The 20,568-nt window shown below is 35.3% G+C and overlaps 1 protein-coding gene across 2 annotated transcripts in view; it reads left to right on the forward strand.

The window, feature by feature from the left end:
* The window catches only part of LOC114329270 (glutamate receptor ionotropic, delta-2), a 97,771-nt gene that overhangs the window by 37,275 nt on the left and 39,928 nt on the right, over window positions 1–20,568 (forward strand). For both annotated transcript variants that reach the window (XM_050658922.1, XM_028278308.2), the window contains exons 2-4: window positions 3,108–3,196; window positions 9,525–9,707; window positions 12,147–12,483. In XM_050658922.1, the coding sequence (XP_050514879.1) occupies window positions 3,108–3,196; window positions 9,525–9,707; window positions 12,147–12,483 (609 nt within the window). The remainder of the gene's footprint in view (window positions 1–3,107; window positions 3,197–9,524; window positions 9,708–12,146; window positions 12,484–20,568) is intronic.

The following is a 20,568-nucleotide window of genomic DNA, read 5'->3' on the forward strand; positions in this document are numbered from 1 at the left end:
AGATATAATGTGGACATGTGTGGTTTTGCATAGACCCTCCTCAAATATTGCGTACTTCGAATCAACACCGGAAAACAAAAATAATGATCGGGGATAGGACATAATAATAATCTACCCTACATACATCAAGCGTCGAACTTCGAAGTAGTAGACAGATTTGTATACTTGGGCTTCCTAATAAAGTGATAACCAACAATGGCGAAAGCTCCTCAGGAATCAAGACTTAAATTAATTAAAATATGGTAAGACCGAACAATAACAAGGAATGCTAAGCTCAGCTTGATTAGTGTCCTTATTTTTCTCATGGCTACATACGCAGCTGAAACATGAACTCTTAAAAAATTGATACAAGTAAGAACGAATGCTTCGAAATGTGTGCCTACAGAAAATTCTATGCGTGTCCGTGACACACCACAGAAGCAACCTATTAACTCTGGATGAGCTTAATAAAAGACAGGCCATTAAAGAAGTAAACTGAGCATACTTAAATTACTTCGGCTATATAGTCAGAAGAACTGGGACTACCAAACTATTCATAGTAGAAGGAAAGGCAAAAGGCTAAAGAAGAAGCGGAAGATCTCCAACATGATTGTCAGACCAAATGAAGACTCTGGTGGAAAGATACCGACATGAAGCCGTCCATCTGGTACATAATTGCACCAATGGAGACAGCTAAAAATATTTAGACTGTACCACGCCCTGAAAAGGGCTCAAGTAATGAGAAAGAGAAGGAAACTCATAAATATTTATAAATCATCAAAGTTATAAACAGAAGCATCTTTTAATCATAACAGGCACCGTGGATTTTTACTGAATAAGAGGTTTTTTATTGCGACGAGAACTGCAAATTCAGTAACAACTATACGTCGAAGGCTCTCTGAGGTCAATTTAAGATCAAGGCGTCTTTGAAGAAGAGTTCCACTCACCGCAGAGCACAGACGCCAAAGACTAGCTTGGGTTCTAAAGATCGAAATTAGCAGGATGAATGGAAATCTATACTCTCTACCGACGAGTCTAGCTATGGAAGGTATCTCGATAATAGTCATCGCTTACGTGTTTGGACCAATCCGTTAATGTCGAGAAATCGTTGACCTGTCCAGGAAATTCGTCCATGTCGAGGAAGTACTGTTACAGTGTGGGGTGGAATTTTTTTGATGGTCCAACAGACCTATTAGTTTTGAACAGGAATATGTCCAATGTGATTTATAGAGATGAAGTCATCAACAATATTATTCCATATTTTTATGCCGCTATTGGTCAAGACTTCCGTTTTCTTGATGATAATGCAACTACCCCATCGAGTGGAAAGACGAAGCCAAACACCTGGGAGTCATTATTGACAAAGGAGTAATCTTCCAAAAACATGTAGAAGCCATAGTCCGTAAGACCAACATGGTAAGAGTAACATTAAGAGGACTCACAGGCAGGAAAAGTAAATTAAGATTAAAAACGAGATTAACGTTAATAAACAGCATCATATTACCGGTACTAACATACGCATCTCTCGCATGGTGACAAGTATGCAAGACACACAAAAAGAAGATACAAGCGGTTCACAACAACAACCTAAGAGAAGCAACCAAAGTCCCGAAGTACGCTGGAGCAACATCCAAGCCCCATATTGCGAGAGATGCTAGGGTAGGACGCTTTCCACCGGTGGAAGCACAAACGTCCAAAACAGCAAATAGTGGAATAAAGTAAAGAAAATAAAGTGGAATAAATAAAGTAAATAAAGAGAGACACAAAGAATAAAGTGAAAGAAAATGAGATAAAGAAAAATAAAAAAGTAAAATAAAAATAGTAGATAGCTCGTTGCTCGAAACACCGAATGCCGAAGAAACACGTAATCCAAGCGTAGGTCCAACACCACGATCATAAATAAAGTCAACCCACAAAAAAAATATATAAAAAAGGCGCAAACCACCAAAAAAATATAAAAAACAAAAAAACAAAAAAATATTTGAGCACCAAGCCATTGAACCGAGCCTCGTTGGGCTTGGTACAATGACTTGGGGCCCAAGCAAGCAATATTTAGTTCGCGGATAAGTAATTAGAAGATAAAGGCATAGAGCGCTTAACGCTGGCCTAGTTTTGAATTCGATTAGGGCACCACATTGGAATCTTATTACCAGGATTCCATTGTGAAGAGCATTTGGCTACGATAGTTGTGCCCCTATCGCGCATCAGCTTGCTACAGCGTGGGGGAAAGGGATGGCCTGGAGCATTGGAGCGAGGTGGGGTGATCCCTGTTTTTACTCGGGTTAAAACACCTCGCCCCAGTGAATTGTTACACCCGAATGTACTTTTTCGATAGGGTGGACATCTCTCACAGGTCGGGTTAAATCAAATTGCTTGCTTGCTTGATGATAATGCAACTCCGCACCCGTCTGTCATTGTGGTTGAAGCTCGAGAAAATCATGGTATTCTTCATTTGCCATTACCTCCGAAGTCTCCTGATCTCAATTGTATTAAACATCTTGGGATCAACTCCAGAGAGCGTATAGATGCACCCGAACCACGCCCTGAAACTCTTCAGGAATAATTAAGAAAACTATTACCGCAACTTTGGATACAAATCAGGCAAGATTTAGTGGATAGTATGCCAATACGTTGCTAAGCAGTTATTGAGGCTCGTGGAGGACACACAACTTATTAAATAATTTTTTGTTGGATTTTGAAAATGATTCCTGTGTTACAAAAAATTTTGTCAATTTTATTTTTTTTTAGGAAACTTTTGAGTTGGTAGATTTTTTATACAAAAGAGATGCAGTGATATTAATTTATTTTATAATAAATAATTTTTATCATTCAAGTTTGGATATTTTTGATTTTAAAGCATTTTCTGATCATATCCTTAACTTTTGACGAGCAGTGTATTTAGTTTTTTTTTTAAATTGAGTTTTGATCCATGATGATTACAGGTTTGTTTGATTTTGTTCTTTAGATTTTAAAGATCTTCTTCGCACTTAGCCAACAGTAATTTATCGTCTGCATATTTAATATTAATCACTTTACTATTTTAAGTAGTTAAATATTATAAAATTACAGAAATAAATATTTCAAATATTTTATAATTATACTACTGTAGCTATTCTTTTGTTTTCTAGAGTCACCTATAAGCAATTACAGACAACAACGACTTATTCAGTTAGAACAAGAACTTGCAACAGAAACTCTTTTAATCACAACTTTGCAGGTATGTTCTGTTTCTACTTTTAGTATAGATTATTGACTGAGAGTTTGAGTTTAGCTCAAATAATGTAACATGTTTTGATCAAATCGATGTCTTTATGTTGATTTCTATGGTAACACCGAATGCTGTACCAAAGGTCGACTTACTTCACTCATTCTGTCAACCTCTCACCACACTCAGTACTTTTTACATATTTTACATATTATATTGTTTTTAAATCTAGTTGTTGTAAAATGCTTGTACAACCGAGACTGACACTTTTATATAGTAGTTATTTGCTTGATCATTGTTGGAGATTCGTATCTATGGAATTCATTAAAAGTCAATATTTAGTAGTTAAAAAATTTAATGAGAAATCCTTTATAAAAGGTACATAATTTATTAAAATCTCTTTAAGGGCTACAACACAGAACGTTTTAGGTATTTAAAATATCGTCATCAGTGTTTAGAACTGGTTGATCACAAGCTGCGCCACCAAAGAAATACCAGGGTATAAACTCTTTAAAAAATTTGTTTTAGTAGCCTAGTTGCTTAAAATCCCAAAGGATGGACAAAATTTATAAAGATTGGGCCCTTAGGCATCGAATGACTCTCCCATCACTTGGGTTGCTAAACAGGTGAGTAGCAGTCTTCATTAGAGTTATCATCTAACAGTCTTCATGTAGAGACAAACTCACCTGTTTAGCAGCCCACGCAATGGGGGAGTGATTCGGTGCCTTAGGGCCCAATCTTTATAAATTTTGTCCATCCTTTGGAATTTTAAGCAACTACAGTTCGTCTAATATACTTACAGTTTCACGTCATTATCTACGTCAGAGATCTAAGGTGACATAGTTGCCAAAGTATAAAAAAATCCTGAATCCATTTTAAATCAAATAGATCTCTTAATTATTGTGAAGTTGATTATACAACAAAACAAATTAGTATTCAATGTAAATAAATAAAAACATTAGAAATAGAAAACAAGAATTAAGTTATAATCTCACGTTAAAGTTAATAATAAAACAATATCTATAATAAAACAAATACTTATAGTAAAGAATAAAAACAAATCTGAAGTGTCAATATCGCAACTGTCAAATAAATGTTACCAATTTATGCCAAAATGTCACCTTCGTTCGATTACAGTTACAGTGTTATCCGAACAAATGTGCTTCATAAAAACGCTTTATAATCCATTTATACAAATTAAGTGAAACATATTATTGTGTATTTCTTTAAGTTAATATTAATAGAAATCTTCAAATGTTATTTCTACGCGTATATAATAAAATATGTCTAGTGGCTGTAATTCGAAGGTACTCGGCAAAATGATTCTAAAAAAGAACAAACCTACCGCCTAAATATTTCGTGTTGGTATCATGTGACGTCGCGGGCTATGACGCGGATGACGTGCAACGGTAAGTATATTAGACGGAGTACATGCTAATTTAACAAATTTTTATACTATTTAAAGGGTTTATACCCTGGTATTTCTTTAGTGGCTCAGCTTGTGATCAACCAGTTCTAAACATTGATGATGATATTTTAAATATTGGACACGTTCTGTGATGTACTAACCCTTAAAGGGGTTTTAATAAATGTTATAACTAGGTTGGTTTAATGCTGCTTTTTAAAATGATAGAGTTGGATAGTGAGGGTTCTATCAAAATGGGTAACATTAAGGTTTTATTGTTCATCACTACCCATAGTTCCACTTCTTTATCTTTGATTTGCCTTTACATGTTTATTTATTTCGTCTGATGCGCAAGAAAAAGCGCGTCGTTTACGCTAATTGGTCGTTTGTGTTAGTACATATTATACTCTTCACTTTCCATTTGCACTCCACTCCAGGAATCCAAATACCTGGGATTCATCAGGGACAAAGGATTAACCTTCCAAAAACATGTAGAAGCCACAGTCCAGAAGGCCAACATGGCAAGAACAACACTAAGAGGACTCACAGGCAGGAAAAGTAAATTAAGATTATAAACGAGGATAAGGTTATTAAACAGCATCATATTACCGGTACTAACATACGCATCTCTCGCATGGGGACAAGTATGCAAGAAACACAAAAAGAAGATACAAGCGGTTCACAACAACAGCCTAAGAGAAGCAGCCAAAGTCCCGAAGTACGTCACAGAAAGATTACTGTTCAGAGAGCTACAACAGGTGAGAGTTACAGAAATGATGACAGACAAGGCTGTTAAATTAGCGGAGCTGGAGCACCAGCCAAGCTCCATATTGCGAGAGATGCTAGGGTATGACGCTTTCCACCGATGGAAGCATACACGTCATAAACAGCAAATAGTGGAATAAAGTAAAGAACATTAAGTAGAATATATATATAATCGGTTTAAAACGTCCTCCGACGTCTTCCGATGCCCAATCTCCATGCATCTCTATCTTCCCAAAGGTCTTCGTCTAAACCTCTCTCTCGGATCTCTCTGTCTATTCCTTCTCTCCAGCTCTTTCTGGGTCGGCCTCTTTTTCTTTTTCCATTTGGTGACCAATCTAGAATCTGTTTTGGCAGACGGTGTTCTGGCATTCTCTGCACATGTCCATACCACTTTAGTTGTTGTACTTTTATATCTTCGACAATCGTATGTGTGACTCCCATAATCTCTCGTATACGTTGGTTATTAACTCTTTCGAGTTTTGATTTTCCTGCGGCACGTCTCCAGTAATCCATCTCCGTGGCTTGTAGTGTTCTTTCAGTAGTTGTCTTTAATTGCCACACGTCACTTCCATACATTACTATGCTCTTTATAATAGTGTTGTATATTCGATGTTTATTTTTTTTGGATATATGTCGATCCCAAATAATACTATTTAGTTGCGATATGGCCCTTCTACCTTGAATGTTTCGTTTTTTTATAGCCTGATCTGATTTGCCGTCGTCCGTGATTTCTACTCCTAAATAAGAATATTTATTGTTGTACTTAAGGTGTTGTCCGTCATTTAAAATTAGACTCTGCTCGTTGCCACCGATGTTCATGTACATTGTTTTATCTATGTTAACTTCTAATCCCCATTTTTTGTATTCTTCGATTAATTTTCGAGTCATGTATTCCAGATCGTCATATTCGTTAGCAATCACAATTTGATCATCAGCAAAACATAGAGTGTACAGGTTGTTATTATTTAATTGTATACCCATGCCGCTGCATTTCCGCTTCCAAAGTTTCAATGCTTGTTCCAGATATATTTTGAAAAGTGTCGGCGATAGGCAGCATCCCTGCTTCAGTCCTTTGTCTACTACGAAACCTTTGGAAAGATTCGTTCCTATTTTAACTTTGGCGTTGGCGTTATCATATAGTTTTTCCACTGCTGTTATGAGATTTGAGTTGATGTTCGTTTATCTTAGAGTGTTCCATAACTTATTTTGGGGGATGCTATCGTAGGCCTTTTTTAGATCAACAAACAAAAAGTGGACTTCTTGATTTACGGCAACCTTTTTTTCTATAAGTTGAGTGATACAAAAAAGGTGGTCTATGGTCGATCTACCAGCTCTAAAACCTGCCTGTTCTTCTGCCTCCATATCAGTGTATTCTCTTTCTATTCTATTTTTGATCATTTTCCCATAGATTTTACTAATGGTACTAGTAACTGCTATTCCACGGTAATTATCGCAATTTTGTTTGTTTCCTTTTTTATGTAAAGTTGAAATGGTAGAGGTTTTAAATTCGGCTGGAACCTCTACTTTGTTTATGCAGTTTTGAAAGAGTATTGTCAGGTGCTCATATAGTTTTTCAGTTCCATTTTTTATTAGTTCTGAGGGTATATTGCCAGGTCCGGGTGCTTTTTTGTTTTTGAGTGAAGTACAAATATCCTTTACTTCCTTTTTCGTGATTCTTATAGGAGATGCTTCAACGCGTATGTTTTGGTTATTATCTTTTATTTTGAATTCTACTCGATCTTCTTGTAACAGTTTACTGAAGTACATGTCCCATGCTTCTAACGAAATTGGTGAGATTAAATCTTTTTTCTTGTCGTTGGTCCTAAGAGATTTAATAAGTTTCCAGCTTTGTGTACTTCTGGTTCCTCCTATGTACGTATTTATTTTTTGACAGTTTTGATCCCAGGATTCATTTTTTTTCTGTCTTATCATTTGTCTCACCTTAGCTTGTTGGTTTTTGTAATTAGACCAATTGGTATCTGTTTTTGCACTTAAATATTGTTCATACTTTTGTTTCTTTTGTTTTATCGCTGTGTCTATTTCTTCATCCCACCAGTATGGAGTATTTTTGTTTTTCTTTTCGTAATATCCAAGGGCTTCTTTTGCTGCAGAGTGAATACTTTCTTTAATGTAATTGTAGTGGTCCTCGATGTTATTGAAAGTTATGTTTTTAAGTTTCTCGTTTAGTCTGTTTTGATACAATATTTTTACACTATCTTGTTCTAGGCTTATAAGATTATATCTTACGTCATCTGCCATCTCTGAGCGAACTACTGGTTGTTCCTTCTGGCATCTTCTTGAAAACATTATTTTTGCTTTTAAGAAATGGTGATCGCTTCCACAAACTGCACCTCTATAAGCTCTTACGTCGTAGATTTTAAGATTTGATCTTTGGCGTACAATCAAGTAATCTATTATAGATTTTAGATTCCTTGTTCTCTGTCCCCAGGTGTATTTATGTACTTCTCGATGTTGATAGAATCCATTTGTAATACGGAGCTGTTTCTGTTCGCATATTGTGATGAGTCTGGTCCCATTGTCATTTGTTATGTTTTCTCCGTAAGGACCAACTATTTTATTGTTTTGTTTTTAAGTAGAATAAGAATTAAGTAGAATAAATAAAGTAAATAAAGAGAGACACAAAGAATAAAATGAAAGTGAAAGTAAAGTGATAAAGAAGTAAAAAAAAATAGTAGATAGTTCGTAGCCCGAAACACCAAGTGCCGAAGAAACACGTAACCCAAGCGTAGGTCCAATACCACGATCATAATAAAGTCAACAAAATATTATATAAGATCAAAAAATATATAAAAAAAGGCGCAAGCCACCAAAAAAAATATAAAAAACAAAAAATACTTGAGCACCAAGCAATTGGACCGAGCCCAGTTGCGCTTGGTACAATGACTTGGGAACCAAGCAACCAATTTTTAGTTCGCGGATAAGTAATTAGAAGATAAAGGCCTACAGCGCTTCACGCTGGCCTAGTTTTGAATTCGATTAGAGCACCACATTGGAATTTTATTACCCAGTATTCCATTGTGAAGGGCATTTGGCTACGATAGCTGTGACCATATCGCGCATCAGTGTGCTATAGGGGGGAAAGGGATGGACTGGAAAATTGGAGCGAGGTGGGGTGATCCCTGTTTTTACTCGGGTTAAAACACCTCGCCCCAATGAATTGTTACACCCGAATGTACTTTTTCGATAAAGTGGACATCTCTCACAGATCGGGTTAAATCAAATTGCTTGCTTGCTTTGCACTCCATCGCTTCTACTGTGATCATTACCTTCACATATCTTCTGTGTAAAATCGTATATCCTTTATTTACCTGCACACTTTTCCTATTGGCACATATCTTATTTCCTCTCGTCTTAATGAATTTGTTCTCCGAGCAGAGACAATATCATTATACCAATAAGTAGCCTCCTAATCCCCAATGTCCTGTTTCCAAAACACCTCACTATCTTTTTCTGCAAGTGTCATCTCCGCGACGGAGGTCGGCAATCATCAAAGCTATTCGTAATTTAGAGAACGCTGTTTTGAAAATTTCATTTGATGTACATTTGTATCATTATCTCAGGTTGCGCAGCCACGATATGCTACGTCTCCCTATGCTTCATTTTCCTTAAATCTTTCCTCTCACCCCACGTCTGATTTCAATATCCTCTGACAGCTGTTCACTAACACGTATAATACTTAGTACACTTTATACTCAATTACTTCAATAACAGCATCCGCACCCTACATTGATTCTCATCAACTTAATCATCTTCCGCTGAAATCCCTCTTTCAGTCTGCTCATACCTTCTATTTTTACACCTCGAATATTATGCTCCGGAGATCGTTAAGATTCTGCTATTCTATTACTCATATTACTTGCACCCTTCTTGCCAAACAGAGAGGCTTTTTCATATTTATGATCGAGCCCAGGTCACCTCGTCAAAGATACTCAGACTCAATGGCAGGTTTCTAAGTTTTGAGCATAACAGTGAGTTTGGTTGTGAAAATCTAGGTATGCAGAGCTTAGAATTCACCAGTCGATTCTGTTGGATTGAAAACCTGACAAAACTATTATGCTTACTTTTCAATTTTTAACAAGTAAAACCTAAAAATTTTAAGAATCCTTTTTATAAAAACTGATTAATTTAAATTTATATTTTTAATTATAGAATGGAGAGCTAAGTGGATATGATAGAACTAATGGATCTATAGTGGGTACAGGCATTGCTTTTGATATTTTAAACATCCTTCAAAACAAGTACGGATTTAACTATTCCATAGTTTTGCCTCAAGATCATGTATTTTTGGGTGATGCCAAAAAAGCAAACGTAAAAACCCTTTTGGAAAAAGATGTAAGTGGTGAGCTTATATTTTTGTATTATTTTAACATTTAGGTCAGTTTGGTGTACATTCAAGGTTCTTTAAAAACATTTTTAAAACGTCTTTTAATATACATCATACATATTTACAAAAAAATAAATTTATAATAATCATCTTGAATATCACCCACGTATACAGTGGGAGTTCATTTTTTTAACAACATGACACGCGCCGTCAGTCTTTCTTCCGTTGTATTCCTTAGAAAGGTCTTAATAAATTTCAACATAAACATTTTCCAGTTTCTGCTGTTTTCATTGGCATCGTTAAAAATAACAAAGCTCTACTTATTTCACAAAATGTTGAATTCAAACCATGTAGACTTAGGCAAATATCCAAATAAAAAGGTATGAAATATGCGCATAAATATGAAGTATTTTACCCAAAAATATGCACGTTTATCTAGAAAATATGCATGTAATTAAAAAAATATTTATAGTATTTTTTTATTTTCAAACATATTTACAATATCTCCACATGTAATTAATCAATGGTGTATTAATTAACATGCGAATTAAGCGAATTAACGCGAATTAATTAATAATTAACATGCGAATCTTACTCATTAAGCGAATTAATTAAATATTTTAGTATTTAAGTATTTTAACAAATAAATAATTGATATTATTTCGAATTGTGGTAACAATAAATAATTATCAAATGCTGTTCAAAATTTTGTAACAAATACTTATGGCTTCTATCTGATTACATAGAAAATTTTCTTTCGATATTAACTGATGTAATTGGGGCATTGTTCAAATATCTGGTAATAACCACTGTTTTTTTTCCATGGTTGCTTTAAATTTTTGAAAAATTTCCTATCCAATATGTATTACTTTTAACGTTTTGAAACATTGATTCAAATTCTTTTATTTAAAATGTACTTGTCTAACAATGATAATTATTTGGAGGATTCTAACTGAGTAATAGTTTTCTGAACTATAGTTTGATTTTATGAATGACACCACGACACTGAACTGTCTATTTGCGGCATTTTCAAAGCACAATAATTATTCACAATTACGAAGACAGGTATTCACGGCTTATTTCACAACAAAAGCGAAATGGGCCGTCAAAATAAAAATTTTTACCTAGAGATATAAACTGGCTGATTTTGGAACCTTTGTAACCAAAACGTGACAAAATTGTGTACATATAATAAGCCGCTCTTTTATTAGTTACTATATTCAGGTACCTACCCAAAATTTGAATATGTAGCAAGAGCTTATAAAACAAAATTAAATATTGAGATTTCCAAGCTACTTGTTACAGTAATATAAAAATATATGTATAGTTAAAACCAAAATTTAAAATTATATGCACTTTATGCACAATTATATAAAAATATGCAAAATTGGAAATTTTTGCATTTTTTATGCATTATATGCAAAAAATGCAATTTGCATATTTGCCTAAGTCTACATATCACACTATTAAATTTTGAGGTACTCTGAAGACACGCTGGTGACACGGTGTTAATTGCAAGCAATTACGAAGAACTTTAACATCTAATTCATAGGATTGTCACAATGCGTGATGAATATGGACTCAGCAAAACACCGCAAAGACAACGGTGATGGTTGTCAGTTAAACGCTAATACAACCGGAAGTGGTAACAGCTTATGGGGAACAACTGCAAAGTTGCTACAACTAGCAAAGAAATGAGAATACGTATAGAGAAGGCCAGAGCTACATTCATTAAGATGAAGAAAGTTTTATGTAGAAACAATATGATTTTGAATCTGAAAATTAGATTAGTGAGATGTTATATATGTTCTCTACTCTTTTGTATGGTGTCGAAGGTTGGACTTTAACGGATACGCTTCTCAAGAAACTGGGAGCCTTTGAAATCTGGGTGTATTTGAGAATCCTCAGAATTAGTTGGGTGGATAGAGTTTGTAACGAAGTTATTTTACATCGAATCGGAAAAGTTACGGTCGTCAGAACAGTTAAAAATCGCGAACTTAAATATTTTGGCCATGTTATACTACACCCAGAGAGATGTAATATACTCCATCTGATAACACAAGACAAGGTAGACGGAAGAAGCGGGCCAGGTCGAATAAGAACGTCACGGCTTAGAAACCTGAGAGAATGGTTTAACAGATTCTGAGCATCCTATTTCGAACTGCCGTCAACAAAATTACTATAGCCAATTTGATAGCCAACTCTCGATAATTGATCACGGCACATGAAGCAGAAGAATCTTTAGTAAACTATTTTACAACCGAAAATAGTTAAAAAACAATAATAATTTCTAAAATAAATTCAAATCACGGGGTGCCCTAATTTTATGCTCAGCAGTGCAGTTTATTCAGCATTACTGTAGTAAAGCCGAATCCTAATACAACAAGATTTTCCCAACTTCTGGTCTACCATTTGAAAATCTATTTATATTTATTTATCTATTTTAGCAAGTACACATAGCTGTTGCCTTTCTACCAATAATAGAAAGTATTCGCAATGACATAATATTCTCCACCAGTTTCGACACCGCAGAATGGGCAGTTTTGATGAACCGTCCCACCGAATCCGCAACCGGATCAGGCTTGCTAGCACCATTTACAACACCCGTTTGGATCTTAATTATTTTTTCTATATTAATAGTAGGACCTATCATTTTCCTCATGGTGCTAATCCAGGGTCGAATATGCAAGTATGATGACAGTGAGATTTATTCTTTATCAACATGCATGTGGTTTGTTTATGGAGCACTGCTGAAACAAGGATCTACTGTCAATCCTAGAACAGGTAAAACTCTTAAAACTAAAATTAGTTTTTAAAATTAACATACCTCAAATAGCTTTAAACAATTCTTAGATTTGTTCGTTTCAGCGTTCTCGTGGTCGTCCTACTAATTATAATTCTAGTTGAGGATCTGTTTTTTTTTTAATGTTGTAATATTTACAATCTGTCCTCAACTAAGAACAATAGGTAAATTATTTGACAAAAATTGAAAATTTGACCTGTAGAGGGAGATCCAGTGATCACCCTCTTTACATAAATTAAATTAAAACAAATTAAAAAAAGTTTTGTTATCACAGATTATTCGAATCTTCTTGCTAGGTCCACTACTTTGAATCTTTTCAGGCGTCTTACATCATTGTGGTCATCAGTGAGGTTGCTGGCTAACTCGTTTGGATGAGATTCTAGTCTCTTGGAATATTTTTTGTAATATTCCGTTATTACTGTTTTATGGATGGCACATTGAGGTCTTGCTCTATCACATAGTTTGGCACGTACCAAAGGGCATTCAGCATTGTTCTAAGGACTTTGTTCTGGAATCTCTGCAATATTTCTAGGTTAGTTTGACTGGCTGTCCCCCAAAGTTGGATACCATAGGTCCACACTGGTTTTAATATAGTTTTATATATCAGCAGTTTGTTTTCAAATGATAGTTGAGATTTACGACCGATGATCCAGTACATTTCTCAAAATTTTATTCCTAGTTGTTTTCTTTTTGTAAAAATTTGTTTTTGCCAAGTTAATCTCCTATCAAGATGGATTCCCAGGTACTTGACAGTATCGGTTTGTGGGAGCTGTGTTTCATTTAGTGTTACAGATGGACATGTTTGTCTTCTCATGGTGAAGGTTACATGGATGGATTTACTCTCATTCGCCTTTATCTTCCATTTTTTAAGCCATATTTGTATATTATTAAGGTCTTTATGAAGGGTTCTGGATGCTGTATTTGGATCATGGTGAGAGGCTAGTACAGCAGTGTCATCAGCAAAAGTTGCACACGTTGTTTTGTCACTTGTGGGTAGGTCACCAGTGTAGAGCAAGTACAATATCGGTCCCAAGACACTTCCTTGTGGTACTCCGGCTTTTATTGGTCTTAGGGTTGTGTATTCATTATCCTGCTTGACTAGGAAATGTCGGTTGGAAATATAGCTTTTTAGGATTTAATAAAAAGGATGAGGAAGGTTTTTCTTTAGTTTAGGATCTGTCGCTGATTTTATGGCTCTTTTCTCGGTTCTTCTGCCTATGCGATGATTATAATTCATTCTTCGTTGTTCGTCTATTCATTCTGCGTCTTATTTTGGTGCTTCTGCCTCTCCCTAAATATTTTTTATTAATCCTTATAAGGATTTTCATTTCTGAGTTTTCTAACCTTATCTTTGCTCTCACTGTGTCGGATCGAATTTTCGCATTTTAAGTCACTGTGAAGGAATAATAATCAATAAAAGAACACCATACGATATGCAGATAACGCCGTGAATATGGTAAGCTCTGCTGAACAATTCCAACTACTACTAAACAATATTTTTCTTCTAGTGCCATCTCCGCGACGTATGTCGGCAGTCATCATAGCTATACCAGGTTGGTACATAGCTGTACCGACATGTGCATATTCTATGTCTCCTTATGCTTCTTTTTCCTTGAATCTATACCTGCATAATCAATTGGAGCAAGTCTTATTTCTCTCCACGTGTATTATGGCCAAGATATTCCAATTTTCTTGCTTTGATGGTGTTTGAGATTTACATTTCTTTATACATCTCTCCCAGAACCTCTTTGTTTGCGACGTGTTCTGTTCACGCTATAACGTCCACTAAACAATAATCCTTTCAAATGATATTGCCAATATTTTTGAGTTGGGCTTCTTGAATGACTTTATTGGAAGATAGTTTATTCGATCACATGAAATCAACTTTAACCTAAGATTATTTCTCAGAAAAAGTTATAGCATGTGATTTGTGTTAAAAAAAAACAACCAGATGCAATGATGATAGTAAATTCTTCCGTTAGTGATCTCGTAGTAATTCATGAGAAAATAACCAGGAAAAAAACAACATGATACTATCTTGGCATGATTGGTATTTGGTCTTACATTTAGTTAGTAGTAGCAGTAATAGTACTCTAAATATAAACTCCAAGTGCTAATCTTATATGTATGTATGTGATTTTAAATCAAATTATGTACCCTCGATATGTTATTGACTTACTAATAGTGGTATTTTCTATTAATTTTCTCGTTTAATATGGGTAACCAGATCTTACAGAAATCTGCTGAGGAATTTGCGACGCAATTGATTTCATTTAACATAATTATAGAACCTTTTCTCTGATTTTTATCTTATTACTATCTATTTCTTTCAGGACTATACTTGAATCTCCCCATTGAACTCAATGTTTACATTCTCCCATGCGTGCTTAAATAAGCTTATTTGAGATCTATATATTTGAGATATATATGCCAGCATCTAATCAATATATCAATATATAATGCTACATAATATAATCAATGAGAGACTAAAAACATTCCTTCAAAGAGAAATTCGACAAGAGCAAACTGTATTTACCAAAGGTAGAGGTGCTCGAGCACACCTGTTTAATAAAAGACAGATAATCGAAAAATCTAGATAATTCAATATTTCATTGTACCTATGCTTTATAGATTATCGTAAAGCGTTCAACAGGGTCAAGTGGAGACACTTATGCCAAATACTAAAAGTAGGCGTATCATAACACCTTATTTCGCTTATAACTGAACTATACGAACACACTACTGGATCAGTTAAAGTGCTTGACATATTTTCAAATGAATTTCATCCAGAACGGGGTGTCAGACAAGGATGTATATTATCTCCACAATTATTCAGTATATATGGGGAGCTTATTATGAGAAGAGCACTTGAAGGATGGGAAAAGGGCATCTTAAAAAATGGTCATAAATAAACAATCTACGTTTCGCAGATGACACAGCTCTTCTTGCAAATAATCAAGCAGAGCTGACTGATCTTATACGACTGGTCGGAAACGAAAGTCAAATATTTGGTCTGCAATTAAACATATTAAAGACAAAGATCATGATAGTGAATATACTACATAACAATCATCCACACAGAGGCGTGCGGTCCATGGAAGCGGGGGAAGCGCCGCTTCCCTATTTATTCGTCGATATAAGAAAATATATTATTAATTAATATTTAATAATAAAATTTTTTCCCTAATCCAAATAATCTACATATTACCTAGCCAATAGGCATTGAAAAATATTAAAAATTAATCGCGTACGAACGAACTCAATATGCACACAATTCAACTATTTGGTCCACTCCTGGCAGAAGCGCATCTCAAAATCGCCGCTTGTCATGCAGTTGTCCCTTTTAAAATTGGTCAGGGTTCAGGCCACTAGTCGCGCGAATTTTGGTATGCCATGGAAGCGCTCGTCGTATCGCCTTCCCGAAAGTGAGATGCTCCGACTGTTACTGCTGCTAAGGGGTGCTTAGTTATTACATACATTCGCTTAAAGAATATTTCGATTTAAATTTTTTGCAGATGTTTCCTTTTACTGATCTTTTATTTGACATTTTACAGAAATCAAATGGTATTGCATTTTGTATAAGACAAATTGACGACTTTATTAATGCGATAATGAAAAACACGAGAGCAGTTTAAAAATATTTGGGATAAAATGAACATATGGGGTTTGAACATGAAAGAAAAATAATGAAGATTGATAATTTCGGAGACAGAGAGACAGAGAAAACAGAGGAAACAAAGAGACCTTTTGATAATATTCTACAACAAATGAATTCTAGCTTTTAAAATTTTAACGATTTAAAATTTGTAGAATTATATATAATCTTAATAGTCTAGGCGCCAGAGGGGTCACCGTGTCATATTCAATTCTGATGGACAAACTCAACAGTTTCTTATGGAGTTTTGGCTGCTGATTACGAATTTCGAGGGGGGATTTAGATCAGAGTGGTCAAAAAATTGGTATAAACAATTTAATTGTTTCTAAATTATTTATAAGGCTCTGGCTCATAAACTAAAAGAGATAAAAAATGTTTCAAATAAAATTTGTTCCTTAATAAAAAACGAAGAAAAAACCGTTAACTAAAGTTAAATCTAACAATTAGAACTCAAGATATTGTAAAATTGGTGCACAATGCAAATTGCAAATTGCAAAATAAGTATTTTTCGAAGCTTTATCGATCGCAACTCGGCTTGTACGCACGCAAATAAGTCCTAGAAGATGTCGTTTTAAAGCTTAATTAACAGGTTTTCAAACAAAGTTTGTTAAATTACTTGATCTTCATTTGTTTTAAAGTTATACCCGTTTGAAGTTACAATTTTCTTAAAAATATTGTACATTCATTTGTTTATAAGGGTTTCAAGCAAATTTGAGCCATAAACATTTATACTTTAAAATAATAAAAATGTGTACCATTTTTATTCGGCAGCAATACGTAGGAAAAACAATCTTACTTTTTAATTAGAATAAGGAGTGCAGCCAGTCCCTTTAACTGCAGTTTTCTGCTCTTATTGGAGCGTCATCAGAAGGAACGTAGGCACTGTTCTCCTTAATCCAATCAAATTGCATCGAAAGGTTTTCCCAAATATTGCAGCCAAAGTGATGGTAATGGGTGGCTAGCGCCATCTGGCCGTAAAAATACGAAGCAAGTTTTCAATCCTAATAGCAAATAATTAATATTGAAAAATATCAAAAATCACTAAAAGATTTTTAAATTGAAAACTTACTGGTACATCCCCATGTATACGCCTCCAAGACTTCTACAATTTGCAAGTCATATGGATGCTGCAGTAAAGACGATAGGGAAGGAATTCTAAACCTTGCAATTCAAATCCCCCGTCTGCAGCCGGCTAGGAACTGAAAGATGCACCATAGTTACTCTACTGAGTAATACGAAAATAAAATAATAAAAATGTGTACCATTTTTATTCGGCAGCAATATTTGGGAAAACCTTTCGATGCAATTTGATTGGATTAAGGAGAACAGTGCCTACGTTCCTTCTGATGACGCTCCAATAAGAGCAGAAAACTGCAGTTAAAGGGACTGGCTGCACTCCTTATTCTAATTAAAAAGTAAGATTGTTTTTCCTACGTATTGCTGCCGAATAAAAATGGTACACATTTTTATTATTTTATTTTCGTATTACTCAGTAGAGTAACTATGGTGAATCTTTCAGTTCCTAGCCGGCTGCAGACGGGGGATTTGAATTGCAAGGTTTAGAATTCCTTCCCTATCGTCTTTACTGCAGCATCCATATGACTTGCAAATTGTAGAAGTCTTGGAGGCGTATACATGGGGATGTACCAGTAAGTTTTCAATTTAAAAATATTTTAGTGATTTTTGATATTTTTCAATATTAATTATTTGCTATTAGGATTGAAAACTTGCTTCGTATTTTTACGGCCAGATGGCGCTAGCCACCCATTACCATCACTTTGGCTGCAATATTTGGGAAAACCTTTCGATGCAATTTGATTGGATTAAGGAGAACAGTGCCTACGTTCCTTCTGATGACGCTCCAATAAGAGCAGAAAATTGCAGTTAAAGGGACTGGCTGCACTCCTTATTCTAATTAAAAAGTAAGATTGTTTTTCCTACGTATTGCTGCCGAATAAAAATGGTACACATTTTTATTATTTTATTTTCGTATTACTCAGTAGAGTAACTATGGTGCATCTTTCAGTTCCTAGCCGGCTGCAGACGGGGGATTTGAATTGCAAGGTTTAGAATTCCTTCCCTATCGTCTTTACTGCAGCATCCATATGACTTGCAAATTGTAGAAGTCTTGGAGGCGTATACATGGGGATGTACCAGTAAGTTTTCAATTTAAAAATCTTTTAGTGATTTTTGATATTTTTCAATATTAATTATTTGCTATTAGGATTGAAAACTTGCTTCGTATTTTTACGGCCAGATGGCGCTAGCCACCCATTACCATCACTTTGGCTGCAATATTTGGGAAAACCTTTCGATGCAATTTGATTGGATTAAGGAGAACAGTGCCTACGTTCCTTCTGATGACGCTCCAATAAGAGCAGAAAACTGCAGTTAAAGGGACTGGCTGCACTCCTTATTCTAATTAAAAAGTAAGATTGTTTTTCCTACGTATTGCTGCCGAATAAAAATGGTACACATTTTTATTATTTTATTTTCGTATTACTCAGTAGAGTAACTATGGTGCATCTTTCAGTTCCTAGCCGGTTGCAGACGGGGGATTTGAATTGCAAGGTTTAGAATTCCTTCCCTATCGTCTTTACTGCAGCATCCATATGACTTGCAAATTGTAGAAGTCTTGGAGGCGTATACATGGGGATGTACCAGTAAGTTTTCAATTTAAAAATCTTTTAGTGATTTTTGATATTTTTCAATATTAATTATTTGCTATTAGGATTGAAAACTTGCTTCGTATAAATTTATACTTTAATGAACAATAATGATAGAAAAACTCAAAAGAAACAATTTGAGGTTACAAAAATGTTCATATGTTTATTTTTGGCCAAGATGTCGATATTTTAATGGCGCGCGCTATGAGGCGCAAGATCGGCTCACCGCGTAAAGGTTCACGCGCTAACTTCTCGATGCAAATTATAATTTCTATGTATACATACGTTACCCTAATAGCACAAGGACGTCCAATGGACGTCCATTGGACGTCCTTCACGGACTTTAGGGACGTCCTTTGGACGTCCGTTTTCGTCCGAGGAACGTCCTTTATACGTCCTATTTTGGTCCAAATGTCGCGCTACCGAACGTCCATTGGACGTCCATCTAAGGTCCGAGGGGACGTATATTGGAACTTAATCGGACGCAAATTGGACCTTAATCGGACGTCCTAGGGGACGTAAATTGGACCTTAATCGGACGTAAATTGGACCTTAATCGGACATAAATTGGACCTTAATCGGACGTCCTAGGGGACGTAAATTGGACCTTAATCGGACGTAAATTGGACCTTAATCGGACGTAAATTGGACCTTAATCGGACATAAATTGGACCTTAATAGGACGTAAATTTGACCTTAATCGGACGTAAATTGGACCTTAATCGGACGTAAATTGGACCTTAATCGGACGTAAATTGGACCTTAATCGGACGTAAATTGGACTTTAATCGGACGTAAATGGGACCTTAAGCGGACGTAAATTGTACCTTAATCGGACGTAAATTGGACCTTAATCGGACGTCCTAGGGGACGTGAATTGGACCTTAATCGGACGTCCTAGGGGACGTGAATTGGACCTTAACAGGACGTCCAATTTTGGTCCAAAGGCCAAGTTGTTAAACGTCCAATGGAGGTCCACCTAACGTCGGAGGGGACGTTCGGTGGACGTCATTTGGGCATTCATAGGATGTCCCAGTTTGGTCCAATGTCTTGCTGCTGAACATCCATCTAACGTCCTGGAAGGTCATTCGGTGGACGTCTAGCGACGATATTTAGACCTGTGGAGAATGTATTGTGGGAAATAAAAAATATATTTTTTAAGGAACTTATATTTCATCTTATATCAAATTACAATTATTGGATATTACAGTATTTACATTAAATTACAATACACTTCTCCAAGAAATTAACGCACCACCTTAAATATGGGGTATATTTGATGTCTCGTATTTCCTAAACCTGTTGTCCCATCTAAGTGATGTTTTTATAATATAGCCTAGGCTATAGGTTACCTCCTTAAGCTTGTCATGCTGTAATATATGTATATTATATCATATCGCTCTCTATAGTAATGTGATATAATATATATTACAGTATAGCTCCCTGTGCATGACAAGCATAAGGAGGTAACATATTCTAGGGCCTAGGCTAGAATATTATAAAAAAAAATCACTTAGATGCAACAACAGGTTTAGGAAATTCGAGACATCAAAAATGCCCAATTTTTAAGGTGGTGCATAATGGGCTGTATATACAGGGTGTAACAAAAATACAGGTCATAAATTAAATCACATTATTCTGGGACCAAAAATAGTTCAAATGAACCTAACTTACCTTGTACAAATATGCACATAAAAAGTTACAGCCCTTTGAAATTACAAAATGAAAATGGATTTTTTCGATTA

The sequence above is a fragment of the Diabrotica virgifera genome, chromosome 1 (genome assembly GCF_917563875.1).
Source record: "Diabrotica virgifera virgifera chromosome 1, PGI_DIABVI_V3a".
Taxonomy (NCBI): Eukaryota; Metazoa; Arthropoda; class Insecta; order Coleoptera; family Chrysomelidae; genus Diabrotica; species Diabrotica virgifera.